The sequence below is a fragment of the Microcebus murinus genome, chromosome 12 (genome assembly GCF_040939455.1).
Source record: "Microcebus murinus isolate Inina chromosome 12, M.murinus_Inina_mat1.0, whole genome shotgun sequence".
Taxonomy (NCBI): domain Eukaryota; kingdom Metazoa; phylum Chordata; class Mammalia; order Primates; family Cheirogaleidae; genus Microcebus; species Microcebus murinus.
In genome coordinates, this window is record NC_134115.1 from 84,248,904 (window position 1) to 84,264,952 (window position 16,049).

At 37.2% G+C, this 16,049-nt stretch overlaps 1 protein-coding gene across 3 annotated transcripts in view; it reads right to left on the reverse strand.

Annotated features, from left to right (window-relative positions):
* SCAI (suppressor of cancer cell invasion) overlaps positions 1-16,049 on the reverse strand; it is a 117,149-nt gene that overhangs the window by 56,899 nt on the left and 44,201 nt on the right. For all 3 annotated transcript variants that reach the window (XR_012922143.1, XM_012771887.3, XM_076009034.1), the window contains exon 3: positions 7,091-7,222. Coding sequence is in view for 2 of the 3 variants with exons in the window: in XM_012771887.3 (XP_012627341.2) it covers positions 7,091-7,222 (132 nt within the window). In the remaining variant the exon portion in view is untranslated. The remainder of the gene's footprint in view (positions 1-7,090; positions 7,223-16,049) is intronic.

Consider the following 16,049-nt stretch of genomic DNA (forward strand, 5'->3'; position numbering starts at 1 on the left):
ATCTTTACTAAAAATAGAAAGAAATGAATTGGACAACTAAAAAAAATATATAGAAAAAATTAGCCAGGCATGGTGGCGCATGCCTGTAGTCCCAGCTACTCAAGAGGCTGAGGCAGGAGGATTGCTTGAGCCCAGGAGTTTGAAGTTGCAGTGAGCTAGGCTGATGCTACGGCACTCTAGCCCAGGCAACAGAGTGAGATTCTGTCTCAAAAAAATAAATAAATAAAATGAAATAAAGATCTCAGTAATATATCCTGTTAAGGGAGAAAACAGAACTAGAACACAGCGTTTTATCTCAACTGTATAATTTCAAGTATTCAGTAGAGAGGGGCAGGGAATTTTGTATGAGGGCTAAAAGTACACAGAAGGTGATCTAAAGTGCTAGAGCAGGGCTCCTAATGATAGGTTGTAATATATTAATTCAAGTATTTGCAGATGTATAGCTATGAACAAAGTTGGATAAGTTCTATACTATTTTCCTCAAAAGAACTTAGACACTCTACTACTCCAAGGAATCAGTTATAAAGATAGCAGTTTCTTTTTCAAAATACAATTTTAAAAATTTTCTAAATTTCCTATAGGATAATTCTTATGATCACCCTTTTTCTAATGAGACATATCATAGCAGCAAATATACAAACCATTATAATGTGATTAGAGTCTAAAATTAACTAAGGTACTTCATAGAGAGTTTTAGACAAATTCTTCTATTCAATGTCTGACTCTGGTTTTTTTTTTTTTTTTTTTGAGACAGAGTCTCACTTTTTGTTGCCCTGGCTAGAGTGAGTGCCGTGCCGTTAGCCTAGCTCACAGCAACCTCAAACTCCTGGGCTCAAGCGATCCTCTTGCCTCAGCCTCCCAAGTAGCTGGGACTACAGGCATGCACCACCATGCCCGGCTAATTTTTTGTATATATATTTTTAGTTGGTCAATTAATTTTTTTCTATTTTTAGTAGAGACGAGGTCTCACTCAGGATGGTTTCGAACTCCCAACCTCGAGCAATCCGCCCGCCTCGGCCTCCCAGAGTGCTAGGATTACAGGCGTGAGCCACCGCGCCCAGCCTGACTCTGGTTTTAAATTATGAGTATATCATTTGGTCATTATTACTGTCAGCAGAGATGAGAAATTAATGGTCCATTGGATTAAATTAAATCAGGATCTGTGAATTACTCCATACGTTAAATGACTTTATATTTCACATTTTGCAAAGGCACCTATGTTATAAATTGGCTGTTCATATTCTTCTTTCCAAGGCTTTAGAGGAAAGTAAAAGTATGACACTAATCTCTCTCTCACCATAAATCTTCGACTCTATCAATATAAGTCAGGAGACGATGGCAGGAAGAAATGCAGTGCAAATGAGTAAACCTGATTCTCAGAGATGTTTCAAATTTAACATTCGGGTGTCAAAACTCAGGAAATTTCTTTCAAGTTTCTATGAATCCACCATCTTTACTAAACTGAATCAGCTAAGACCACTGATACTACCTGTACCTAAAATCCAAGTCTAGGGGGCACTTTTCGGTTCTTATATCAGCATTCCATATGGCATTGCACTGCTCACCACTTCCTCATCATCTTGTAAGGCTGTCTTCTTTCTGTTCTTAAAATGTCTTTCACCAGCTTCTCTTAGTCTGGTCTTTAAATGCTTCATTTTCCCAGGGTACGTATGTATATATAAACAGCTATATACACATACATATGCACACACACATAATACATTCACACACATACACACCACACACACATACACACATAGTAAGTTGCTTGGGAATCATGGCCAGTAAATTATAGAGCTATTAATATGATTCAAATTCAAACCACCTAACCCCTGATCCATGCTCTCTCTTTTCTACCAAAGGGAATAACAATCTAGATTTTCTATATTAATAAAGTGCTTTTATGGGAGCTCATTCTGCTCCCCAGGTTTTGGGATGCTCCTGAAATCCAGCAATGCTGGGGTCAAAAGCAAAGGAATAAACAAACTTCTCTGAATCAGGTTTTTGGTCAAAGTGCATACTGCACCCCCATACACACTTTATTCTTTACATAGAAAGGACTATATTACAGGGACATCTTGCTTCCAATCCATGCTTCCATGTTTATGAATATATTAGACAAAAACTATTTGAGATTTGCAAAACCAAACCGAGCATTTCCTTGCATAACACCAGCATTTTTTTAACCTATTAGTATATCCCATTTTTAAATTTAGGTTTAGGAGTGGATCTATCAGTTTGAGGACATTAAACAGGCTCAGGCCATAATGTTGACTATTTCCTTTAGGGGAGGATATCTTAGTTACACCACTATATCAACTCCTTTGCTTACTGACAAGCAAGCAAAGCTTTTCTTGAATGAGAGAGGAAAAAATGTGCAAGAGTACTTGATTCACTTGAAGGCAGGCCCCCTACTTATCTCTATATCCTGCCCCTATCATCTCCAGCCCAGTGCCTAGAATGGTGCTGGCACATAGAAGGTACTCAGTACATTGTTCCATTCCTAATGATGGCTTAGAAAGCTGAATAGCTTTGAATAATTGCTCCTAGTTTGAATTAGATACATCTCCTCCTCCTGTGAACCAGCTCCAAGGGAGGTATAAAATGGTTACATTTAGACAGAGCTATTAATAGCGTTATTTTTCTAATGGTACTTTGCTCATAGAAAAAAAGGTTGCCAAATTTTAAATCCCATGTTCCCTCTAGGGTTTTGGAGCCTTGCTTGTCCTAGCAAATGTCTGTGACTGTCTTACAGATGTGGTGATACCCATGGGAGCTCTACACAAGTGGATTCCTCTGAGAACAAGTGCAAGAAGCCAGGAAGCCAGCTGCCTCCATTCCTAGGGTAAAGCATTCATCGGTGTTCGGAATCCTTACTCCTACATTGAGGAAAAACGTCTCTGTAGTAGCACTTCCCAAATTATAATACAAGGTATTAACACAGTCTTTTACTTTATCTGTCAAAGCTTTGTTTTTTGTTTCCGAGCTTTTTTTTTTGGAGACCAGGATCTCACTCTGTCACCCAGGCCAGAGTGCGGGCATAGCTCACTGCAACCTCAAACACCTGAGCTAAGGCAATCCTCCCACTTAGCCTCCTGAGTAGCTGGGACTACAGGTGCATGCCACCACGCCCAGCTAATTAAAAAAAAAAAAAAATGTTTTTTGGTATACAGACAGGGTCTTGCTATGTTGCCCAAGCCGGTCTGCAACTCCTGGCCTCAAGCGATCCTCCCACCTTGGCTTTCCAAAGTGCTGGGATTACAGGCATGAGCCACCGTGCCCAGCTGGTTTTAATCTGTAGAACCAAACTAGTAGATACTAATGAGGTTGTTTTCAGGATTTAAGGAACCCTTCAGAGTTCTTAATATGTCCTTTTTGTTTTCTCTCTCTGTATTCCACCTGGAGGATCTTCAAAAACCACAAATACCCTTCACCTAACCAATCCCTGATCTAGCTTTCACCAGCAATTTAAAAGGGAAAGATACTCTGTGTTTATAATCAAACCTGACAATTAAGATCTTAGAAAGAACTAACTTATATATTAATAAGACCAGGTTATACTGACTTTTCTTTTCTTTTTTTTTTAGGCCAGTCAAGTGAAGCAGTGGGAGTGGAGAAGGAACAAAGGAATCTGTAACTGGTTGTGATCAATTAGTTGTGAACACCACTGCACCTGCACTCGGACGAACTCTGTCCTAATATAATTTGAGTTGTGTTCTTGTAAAAAGAGATTAGGACACACAGAGAAATGCCAGGGGCATGCGCAAACTTAAGAATGACCATGTAAGGACACAGCCATCTGCAATCCAAGGAGAGAGACTTCAGAAGAAACCAAACTTGCTGACACCTTGATCTTGGACTTCTAGCCTCCAGACCTGTGAGAAAATAGACTTCTGTTGTTTAAGCCATCTAGTCTGTGGTATTTAATCATTGTAGCCCTAGCAAACTAATACAATGATATGGTATCTGTCAAGTCCAGAAATACAGAGGGGTAGGGACAAATTACCAACAGCCAAAATACCTGCATGCTATCCACATCTATGTAGGAAGACAGAGAGGAAGCAAATCAGGATCTCTGATGGACCAGCGAACAAGAGAACCTCAAAATAGCCAATATGGCTTCATCAGAAAGCACAGCGGGCCATTATAAAAATAGAAGCTAAAACTAGAAGGAATTTTGCCTGAGCCAATAGCCATACATAGCTACTGAGTACTTGAAATGTAGCTGATCTGAACTGAAATGTATGTAAGTATAAAATATTCATTGCATTTCAAAGAGTTAGCATGAAAAAGAATATAAAATATCTCATTAGTAATTTTTGTGGCTGGGCATGGTGGCATGCACCTGTAGTCCCACCTACTTGGAGGCAGAATTGCTACAGCCTAGGAGTTTGAGCCTAGCCTGAGCAACATGGCGAGACCCCATCTCTTAAAAAAATAATAACTATTTTTCTATGTTGATTACATAATGAAATAAAATATTTTTGATGCACAGACCAAATAAAAATTATTAATTTTACTTGTTTCTTTTTTTTTTTTTTTTTTTTTTTTTTTTTGAGACAGAGTCTCGCTTTGTTGCCCAGGCTAGAGTGAGTGCCGTGGCGTCAGCCTAGCTCACAGCAACCTCAAACTCCTGGGCTCGAGCGATCCTTCTGCCTCAGCCTCCCTGGTAGCTGGGACTACAGGCATGTGCCACCATGCCCGGCTAATTTTTTATATATATATCAGTTGGCCAATTGATTTCTTTCTATTTATAGTAGAGACGGGGTCTCGCTCTTGCTCAGGCTGGTTTTGAACTCCTGACCTTGAGCAATCCGCCCGCCTCGGCCTCCCAAGAGCTAGGATTACAGGCGTGAGCCACAGCGCCCGGCCTACTTGTTTCTTTTTATATTTTTTTAATGTGGCCAGAAGGTTTTAAATTACATTTGTGACTCACATTAGAGTCAATGCTTTTCTAGAGCATGTAATCAAGATACTTACTGCACTCTGGTGGCAGTATACCTCAAATGCAAGTCTAATTCTTTTGAGTGGTAAGCTATATAAAATGAAAGCATGTATCACAAGCTTGTATAGACAGTTTAGGGTATAATCTCTAAAATAATATGTACTTTACTATTACCAGTTTGAAGAACTTGCTTCTAGGAAAATATTAATCTCTGAAGAAGGAGAAGGAAGAGGCAGGGAAGGAAGAAAAGAAAAGAAGAAGGAAAGGTCAGGGGAGGGGAAAAGAGGTCAATGGAACAAGTCATTTATTTCTCAGCTATCCTCTCCTATTTAAGAACAAGGGCATTCTAAAAATTGGCTTCTACAGAAGCATTATAGATGATTTCTTTCTTAATTTGAATACTGGGAGCATATTTAATAAAAATAATTTCTGCAATTATTTTTACTTAAGACCCTTACACTTCACTTTGATATACTTTTAGATATTTAAAATAAAAAGAAAAAAATATACATACATATAAAAAAATGGCCTCCAAGGCTTATTTGGCTTTGTTTATTTGCTCCTCTGGAGTTAAATAATTAGTAACTGGGGGGCTCTGCTTTTGCAAAGCACCACAAGTCAGGGGTAGCACTGACAGACATAGATGGTATTTCTCAAATATATGTCTCGAGACGCTGCCTTATATAATCCCACCAAGTATTCCATTCTGCTTCCACAGTCTTAGTCACCATGGTAACCAGAACCCTGCAAGCACTTGGGCTTTTGAACATTTTCTGACAGTATTCAAAGCTTTTTCTAACATCATTCTTACTTCATTACTATTCTAACTACATGCAAGAGCTATTATAAGCAAAACATCATTTATTTTATCCATTTCTTACTCTCTGGACTGTGTTTTCTTACATGGTGAATGGAAAGAAGAGCTAAACTATTGTGCACACATTATAAAAGGTATTTTCAACCAAGAAAAATATTCCATTAATATATTCACAGCTGGGAAAATGAAAGTCCCTGACACTTAGATGAACAGTTCAACATAATGTGGAAAGATACACCTCAAGAGTAAAAAGAGAATTTATTATACCCCAAATGAGACATTATTCAAAAAATCTGAAGCCTTTAATGCACTCATAATGCACTTTTTTACACTGTTCATAGAGAGTTCAAAAGTCCAAGTGAGAGGGAACAGAAGGGAGGTTTGTGAGGTGCTATATGCTCTATTTCTTCATCTGAGTACAGGTCACATGGATGTGCTCAGTTTCTAAAAAACACACTTATAGGATGTCCACTTTTCCATAAGTATATATTATACTTCAATAATAAGTTTAATATCTAGTTCATGAACTGAAGAAAGAGAAAACAAAGGAAAGCTAGCTGAAAGACAAGTCAGGAGGTGGGAGGGAGGGCCGCATGTCAAAAGCTAACACTATTCCAGCTGGATCCCATTTCCCCAAACTACAATGCCAGTCCAGACCATTACCAAAATATTTCTTGTTTTCTATAAGCACTGTGATCCTATTCAGACTAACACAAATACGAGGGAATGATAACCAAAAAAAAAAAAAAAAAAAACCCTTCTCTTAATTATTACCCACCACACACAAGAATACACAATCAAAAACACAGTTTGACAAAAGCACGCGTGGCTTCGGCAGCCAGTCTGCTCAGGGCACATATAACTAAAGTAAAAATAATACTGTCTAGAACATTCCATCATTACTGTAGTCAACAGGTATGCATTGGAAGGGTGAAAGGGAGAGAGGAAAGAAAAAAGAAACAAGCAAGGAAACAAATGTACACAAATTCAACAGGGGGCTCCTCTTTCCATCACATACGCATTCTTAGGCTCCTTGGACTTAAATACGCTAATGTGTATAATCAGATGTAAATCAGGTCTGGTGTGAGTAATGTATGTAAAACCATCTAACAAACAGTTCTTCTCAACTACAGTAAAACAATGTAAGTTATCCTCCTTTTCTATTGCTTCTTCATCTAAGAATAAAAAAAGTGTCAAAGAAAAAAAATTATGATAACTTCTACTACAGACATTTATGTAACATTCTGTCCACAACTTTCAGAAACTTACCACAGGACATGGTAAGTGCAGAACTAGAGAAAAGTTTCAAACATCAAGAGCCCACTAACCTTAACCCATTGAATAGTTGCTTAGATTTATCCAGAAGGTAACAAAAATCTGTAACTGTTTTCCTCTCTCCCTGTGGGATATCATCTTCAGCACCTCCAGAGGACATGATTTCTTTAAGAGCAAATTCAGTCCTGTAAGAAAACATATGTTCCTTTATCCAGAAGGTAAAAATAAAAAGAGAAACAGACCTTAGTTATATCATCTGGTTCTTTCCCCAAGACAGAGAATTCTTTTGGTTACAATCATATCATCAAAATAATTCAAGCGTTAAGATTTGTGGGAAAATAATCTCGTATAATTGGTGGGAATAAAAATTGGTACAACCATATAGGAAAGCAATTTTTATAATATTCTTTCATCTAATAAATATTTGAACATCCATTATGTTCTAGGCACTCCTCTACATGGTTGACAATCTAAAAATATTGATTCCTTTCACCTATTTGTCCATTTGATCCATTATGCAAATCCATCTTGGTAAATGACCCTACAAATAGAAAACATATTATCCATATTTATTTTAGTATCATAACATTTATAAACTGAAAACAACTTAAAGGCCCCAAAGAGGGAAATGGTTAAGTACTTATAGAATACTAACCACTACACTCTACCCTAGCACTAATGCACAATTATATTTAAGAAAATGAGGCAATAAGATGAGGACACTTCAGTATAAAAGGGATATAAAATCACACACACATATATACCCACAGAAGTGTATAATAAAATTATATTTGGCTGGGCACGGTGGGACCATGCCTGTAATCCTAGCACTTTGGGAAGCTGAGGCGAGAGCATCACTTGAGACCAGGAATTCAAGGTCAGCCTGAGCAAGAGAGACCCTGTTTCTACCAAAAACAGAAAAATTAGCCAGGCATGGTAGAACACACCTATAGCCTCAGTGGCTGAGGCAGGAGGATCACTTCAGCCCAGGAGTTTGAGGTTGCAGTGAGCTAATGTGACGCCACCACACTATATAGCCTGGGCAACCAAGCAAGACTTGGTCTCAAATTTAAAAAACCCAAAAAACCTATATTTATTGAATCCAAACTATCTCCATATATAATCAATTATATTAATAAGCCGTTTTAAGAAACAGTAAGTTGCCAGACAGTATGTATACTCAATTTTAAAAATTAGTTTTTGTTTAAACATAGACAAAAATCCCTGGGACAACATAGAGAAACTTGGTCCCACTGTAGGGTGAAAAAACAGGCACATAAAATACAATAACTGAAATAATGCAATAAATTAGTGAAATAATGAACTTAGCAGATGGACTGAAGAACAGAAAGGATAGGGTGGCTCATGCCTATAATCCTAGCACTCTGGGAGGCCGAGATGGGTGGATGGCTCGAGGTCAGGAGTTTGAATAGAAAGTATTTGACCAACTAAAAATATATACACAAAAGATTAGCCGGCACATGCCTGTAGTCCCAGCTACTCAGGAGGCTGAGGCAGGAGGATCGCTTGAGCCAAGGAGTTTGAGGTTGCTGTGAGCTAGGCTGATGCCACGGCACTCTAGCCTGGGAAACAGAGCAAGACTGTCTCAAAAAAAAAAATTAAAATAATGTATAGATTCAAGGTGATACCAATCAACATCCCAATATATTTATTTGAGGAAATGGAAAAGTTAACTTTGTCATTTATATGGGAATGCAAAGAGCCAACAACAGCTAAAGTAATGTTGAAGAACAGCAAGACAGGAGTGTTTATTCCACTGGATGTCAGGACTTTTGTAAAGCTCCAGGACTGAAGACTGTGGTGATGGTACAAAGATAGAAAAACAGACCAATCAAGCAGAAGAGTCCAGAAACAGACCCACATGTAAATGGACATAATTTGTAATAAAAGTGACACTTACATAGAGCAATGAGGAAAAAAATAGTTTTATCAAAACAACAACAACAACAAAACCAAATTCCCCAGTGCTGGGTTAACTGGATACCTAAATTAAAAGAAAAAAAAACATGAATCTTAGTCCCTACCTGCACCATAGACAAAAACTAACTCCAGGATGTAAATGCAAAAGATAAGAGAAAACAGTTCTTAGACAATGTAAGAGGCTTTCTTCATGACTGCAGAGGCAAAGAAACAGGAGACCCAAAAGCACTCGTCACCAAGGAAAACCTGCACCACTTTAAAAATGAAGAACTGCGTCCATTTGAAAGACACCACTAAGAAAGTGAAAAGGCAAGGCAGAAAGTAAAAGAAGATTATTTGCAATATATGTATCTGACAAAGGACTTGTAACCAAAATAACTGAAGAACCCCTACAAATCTGTAAACAAAACAAACAAAAAACAGAATAAAAAGCTGGTCAAAACTCCCACGCTGATCAGTAGTGGGATTGTGCCTGTGAATGGCCACTGCCCTCCAGCCTGGGCAACATAGCAAGATTCCATCTCTAAAAAAAAAGAAAAAAAGGAATTAAAAAAAATAATAAATGGGCAAAAGGCTCAAATAGACACTTAACAAAGGTGCTACCCAATGGCCAATAAATACATGAAAGGATCATGAACTTCATTAGTCATCAGAGAAATGCAAATTAAAGCCAAAATGAAATACTACCACTGTATATCCACCAGATCATGTCAAATACTTAAAAAGTAACAATCCCAAGTGTTAGAAGAATGTGCAGCAACAGGAATTAATAGAAAATAATTTAGAAGTATCTACTAAAAAGAACCCTTTGACTTAGCAGGTAAGTATATACCAACAGATATGCAATCTGTGGGTACCAAAAGACAGTTATAAGAATGTTTATAGAGGAACAATTTTTAATTGTCAACATCTGGAAGCAACTGAATATCTATTGAAAATGCAATGGATAAATAAGTGGAATACTATAGTGTAATGAAAATGAACATACTGCAGCTACCTGCAACAACACAGATGAACCTAACATAATGCTGAGTGAAAAAAAAACAGACACAAAAGTATATATATTGTATGAAACCAAAACATGAATATAAAATAGATAAAACTGGCCAGGTGCAATGGCTCACGCCTATAAATCCTAGCACTGTGGGAGGCTGAGGCAGGAGGATCGCTCAAGCTCAGGAGTTCGAAACCAGACTGAGCAAGAGTAAGACCCTGTCTCTACTAAAAATAGAAAAAATTAATTGGCCAACTAAAAATATATAGAAAAAATTAGCTGGGCATGGTGGCACATGCCTGTAGTCCCAGCTACTCAGGAGGCTAAGGCAGAATGATTGCTTGAGCCCAGGAGTTTGAGGTTGCTGTGAGCTAGGCTGACACCATGGCATTCTAGCCTGGACAACAGAGCAAGACTCTGTCTCAAAATAAATAAATAAACAAACATAAAACAGACAAAACTAAACTATGGTATTTGATATATTCCTTAAGATAGTAGTTACTTTTAATGAAGGGACAGGAAATAAGAGGAATGCTACCAATATTGTACATCTTATTCTGGAGTTAACATTGTGAAAATGCATTGAGCTATACACTTTTTGTGCACTTTTCTGAGTGTTATTCTAGAATAAGAAGACTTGAAAAAAAGAAAAGGAAGGAAAGAGAGAGGAAAAACACCAAACCCAGATGGTTTTATAAATGAGTTTACCAAAAGTTTAAACAACACAAAACCATGAATATACTTCCCTCCCAACAATCATTTTAATAAGGTTAATATAACCTTGACACCAAAACCATAGATAGGCTATACAAAAAAGCAAAATTACAGGCCAACCAAAGTTCGTAAAATATAGTTTTTATATCCTAAAATGTTTATAGTATCAATAGATCAGCAATAATTGAAATTTTAATATAAGGCACCAAACACATTGCTTTACTAAAAAGAACATAGTGAATTAAGACTTATAAATAAAATTTTATATACATTCAGGCACCACATAATGACATTTTGGCCAACAATGGGCTAGATATATGATGATGGTCCTGTAAGGTGATAACAGAGCTGAAAACTTCCTATCACCTGGTGACACAACTGCCTTAACATTGTGGAGCGCCACAGCGCGCGTGTTTGTGGTGATGCTGGTGTAAACAAACCTGCTGTGTTGCCAGTCACCTAAAACAGAGCAATACAATTATGTACCTTACATAATATTTGATAATGATAATAAACAACTGGTTTATGAATCTACTATGCCATACTTTTTATATTTTAGAGCAGTGGTCCCCAGCCTTTTTAGCACGAGAGACTGGTTTTGTGGAAGACAATGTTTTCAGGGACAGTAGAGGTCGGAGGAAGGTAGAGCTCAGGTGGTGATGTGGCCAACTCCTGCTGTGGGGCCACTGTCCCTCACAGGCCATGGAAGGATACCAGTCCATGGCCTGTGGGTTAAGGGCCACAATTTCAGAGTATACTTTTCCTAAACATTAAACAACAAAAAAAAATGTTGGGCATAGTGGCTCACACCTGTAATCCTAGCACTTTGGGAGGCAGAAGCAGGAGAATTCCTTGAGGCCAGGAGTTCAAGACCAGCCTGTGTAATACAGCAAAACAACCATCTCTACAAAACATTGTAAAAATTACCCAGCCACGGTGGTACCCACCTGTAGTCCTAGCTACCTGGGAGGCTGAGGCAGAAGGATCACTTGTGCCCAGTTCAAAGCTGCAGTGAGCTATAAGTAAAATTATCAAAGCATCACTCTAGTCCTCTATCTGAATGTATATTTCTATATACATAGAAAGATAGTCGGAATAATGTTCACATAGGGTTAATTATGGCAATTTCTGGGTGGCGAGATGTGGGAAAGCTGCATTACTACCATTTTGAACTTTCTACATTGTTTGAATTCAAAGTAATACTCATGTATTGTTTTCTTCAAAATAATGGATATTTCTTAAACCAAAAGCCTAAAATCAAACATGACAAAAATGTTAACATTGTTTAAATTTGATTGGTGGAAATAGGGATGATTATTTTCTATTTTCTTTTACGTATTTTTTCTTTTTTAATTTTTAATTATTATGGATACATAATATTAATAGTTGTATATCTTTATAGGGCACATGTGATGTTTTGATACAGGCATACAATGTGAATTAATCAAATCAGGGTAATTCGGGCATACATCACTTCAGGCATTTATCATTTCTTTGTGTTAGGAACATTCCAGTTCTACTCTCTTAGTTATTTTAAATATATCCTAACTTATGATTGGTTACAGTCACTCTGTTGTGCCATCAAATATTGTTCATTCTATCTAAATATATTTTGGCACCCATTAACCATCCCCACTTTACCCCCCACTCCATGCTACCCTTCCCAGCCTCTGGAAACCATCATTATACTCTGTCTCCATGAAATCAATTGTTTTTAACATTTAGCTGCTACATGTGAGTACGAACATGTGAAATTTGTTTTTCTGTGCTTGGCTTATTTCACTTAATACAATGTTCTCCATTTCCATCCATGTTATTATAAATAGCAGGATTTCACTCTTTTTGTGGCCATATAATATTCCATTCGTATATATACGAATTTCTTTATCCATTCACCCACTGATGGACACTTAGGTTGATTTCAAATCTCAGCTACTGTTAATAGTGCTTGCAAGAAACATGGAAGTGCAGATATCTTTTCAATATACTGAATTCCCCTCCTTTAGATATATACCCAGCAGTGGGATTGCTGGGTCATATGACAGTTCTATTTTTAGTTTTTTCAGGAACCTCCACACTGTTTTCCATAGTCTTTGCATTAATTTACATTTAAACCTACAATATACAAGGGTTCCCCTTTCTCCACATTCTCACCAGCATTTCTTATTGTTTTTTATAAAAGCCATTTTAATTGAGGTGAAATGATATCTCACTATAGTTTAGATTTGCATTTCTCTGATCTAATGATGCTGAGCATTTTTTCACATATCTGTTTACCATTTTTATGTCTTCTTTTGAGAAACATCTATTCAGATCTTTCACCCATTTGTCATAGGATTGATTTTTTTTTCCTATTGAGTTGCTGGGAGATCCTTATATAGTCTAGTTATTAATCCATTGTCAGATGGGTAGTTTGCAAATATTTTCTCCCATTCTGTGGGTTGTCTCTACACTTTGTTGACTGTTTCCTTTGCTGTGCGGAAGCTTCTTAGCTGGATGTGATCCCATCTGTCTGATTTTGCTTTGGTTGCCTGTGCTTTGGGAGTATTACTCAAGAAGTCCTTATCCAGAACAATGTCCTGAAGTACTTCCCCAGTGTTTTCTTTTAGTAGTTTCATAGCTTTACGTCTTAGATTTAAGTCTTTAATCCAATCTGATTTGATTTTTATATCTGGTGAAAGATAAGGGCCTTGTTTCACTCTTCTGCATATGCACATCCAGTTTTCCCGGCACCATTTATTTAAGAGACTGTCCTTTCCCCACTGTATGTTCTTGGCATTTTTTTCCAAGATAAGTTCACCATAGGTGTGTGGATTTATTTCTGGGTTCTCTACTCCATTCCGTTGGTCTATGTGTCCATTTTTTTCCCCCAGTACCATGCTGTTTTGGTTAATACAGCTCTGCAGTATAATTTGAGGTTAGGTAATGTGATTCCCCCAGTTTTGTCCTTTTTGCTCAGGATGGCTTTGACTTTGGACATTCTGGGTCTTTTGTGGTTCCACATAAATTTTAGGGTTATTTTTTTCTATTTCTGTGAAGAATGCCATTGGTATTTTGATGGGGATTGCATAGAATCTGTAGATTGCTTTGGGCAGTATGGACACTTTAACAATATTGATTCTTCTAATCCATGGGGATGGAATGTCTTTTAATTTTTTTGTGTCCCCTTCAATTTCTTTCATTAATGTTTGTTTTTTTTTTTTTCCTAAAACTATGGTGTTCAATCATTAATGTTTTATACCTTTGATTATAGAGACTTTTACTTCTTTGGTTAAATTTATTCGTAGGTATTTTATTTTATTTATAGCTATTGTAAATGGGATTTCTTTCTTGGTTTCTTTTTCAGATTGTTTACTGTTGGCATACAGAAATGCTACTGATTTTTGTATGTTGATTTTCTATCTTGTAACTTTACTGAATTTTGTCAGTTTTAATAGTTTTTTGTGGAGTTTTTAGGATTCCCTAGAAATAAGAAATCATCTACAAACAAGGATAATTTGACTTCTTCTTTTCCAATTTGGATGTCCTTTATTTCTTTCTCTTGTCTGATTGTTCTAGCCAGAACTTCTAGTACTATATTGAACAACAGTGGTGAAAGTAGGAACTCTTCTCTTGTTACAGATTTTAGAGGAAAGGCTTTCAGTTTTTTCCCATTCTGTATAATACTATCACATATGGCTTTTATCGTGTTGAGGTAAGTTCCTTCTATACCCAGTTTTTAAAGAGTTTTTATCATGAATGGATATTGAATTTTATCGAATACTTTTTCAGCATCAATTGAAATGATCATATGGTTTTTGTCCTTCGTTCTGATGATATTATGTATTGCATTGACTGATTTACATATGTTGAACCACCCTTGCATCCCTGGGATTAACCCCATTTGATCACAATATGAATAATCTTTTTAATGTGTTGTTGAATTCATTTTGCTATATTTTGTTGAGGATTTTTACATCTATGTTCATCAGATATATTGGCTTATAGTTTCTAGATAATCCAGGACTGATTATCCTGGAATGTCTTTTTTTGTTGTGTCTTTGTCTGATTTTGGTATCAGGGTGATACAGGCCTCATAGAATTAGTTTGGGAGTATTCGTTCCTCCTCAATTTTTGGAATAGTTTAAGTGGGATTGGTATTAATTCTTCTTTATTTTTTTTTTTCTTTTCTTTTTTTTTTTTTTTGGAGACAGAGACTCGCTTTGTTGCCCTGGTTAGAGTGAGTGCCATGGGGTCAGCCTAGCTCACAGCAACCTCAATCTCCTGGGCTCAAGCAATCCTGCTGCCTCGGCCTCCCAAGTAGCTGGGACTACAGGCATGCGCCACCATGCCCGGCTAATTTTTTTTTTGTATATATATATATATATATATATATATATATATATATATATATATATTACTTTGCCAATGAATTTCTTTCTATTTATAGTAGAGATGGGGTCTCGCTCTTGCTCAGGCTGGTTTCGAACTTCTGACCTCGAGCAATCTGCCCACCTCGGCCTCCCAGAGTGCTAGGATTACAGGCGTGAGCCACCACGCCCGGCCTAATTCTTCTTTAAATGCTTGGTAATTCAGCAGCAAAGCCATTGGGTCCTGGGCTTTTCTTTAATGGGATACTTTTTATTACTGCTTTTATCTCATTACTTGTTATTGGTTTATTCAGGTTTTGGATTTCTTCCTGGTTCAACCTTGGTAGGTTGTATGGGTCTAATAATTTATCCATTTCTTCTCGGTTTTCCAATTTATTGCCACATAAGTACTCATAGTAGTCTCTAAAGGTCCTTTGAATTTCTGCATTATCAGTTGTAATGTCTCCTTTTCCATATCTGATTTTATTTATTTGGGTCTTCTCTCTTTTTTCCTTAGTCTGGCTAAAGGTGTGTCAATTTTGTTTATCTTTACAAAAAAACCAACTTTTTATTTCATTATCTTTTGTATTGTTCTTTTTATTTCAATTTCAATTATTTCTGCATTGATCTCTATTATTTCCTTTCTTTCTTTCTTTCTTTTTTCTTTCTTTTTTTTTTTTTGAGACAAAGTCTCACTTTGTTGCCCAGGCTAGAGTAAGTGCCATGGCATCAGCCTAGCTCACAGCAACTTCAAACTCCTGGGCTCAAGCGATCCTGCTGCCTCCGCCTCCTGAGTAGCTGGGACTACAGGCATGTGCCACCATGCCCAGCTAATTTTTTCTATATATATTAGTTGGCCAATTAATTTCTTTCTATTTATAGTAGAGACAGGGTCTCACTCTTGCTCAGGCTGGTTTCAAACTCCTGACCTCAAGCAATCCGCCTGCCTCGGCCTCCCAGAGTGCTAGGATTACAGGCATGAGCCACCGCGCCCAGCCTCTATTATTTCCTTTC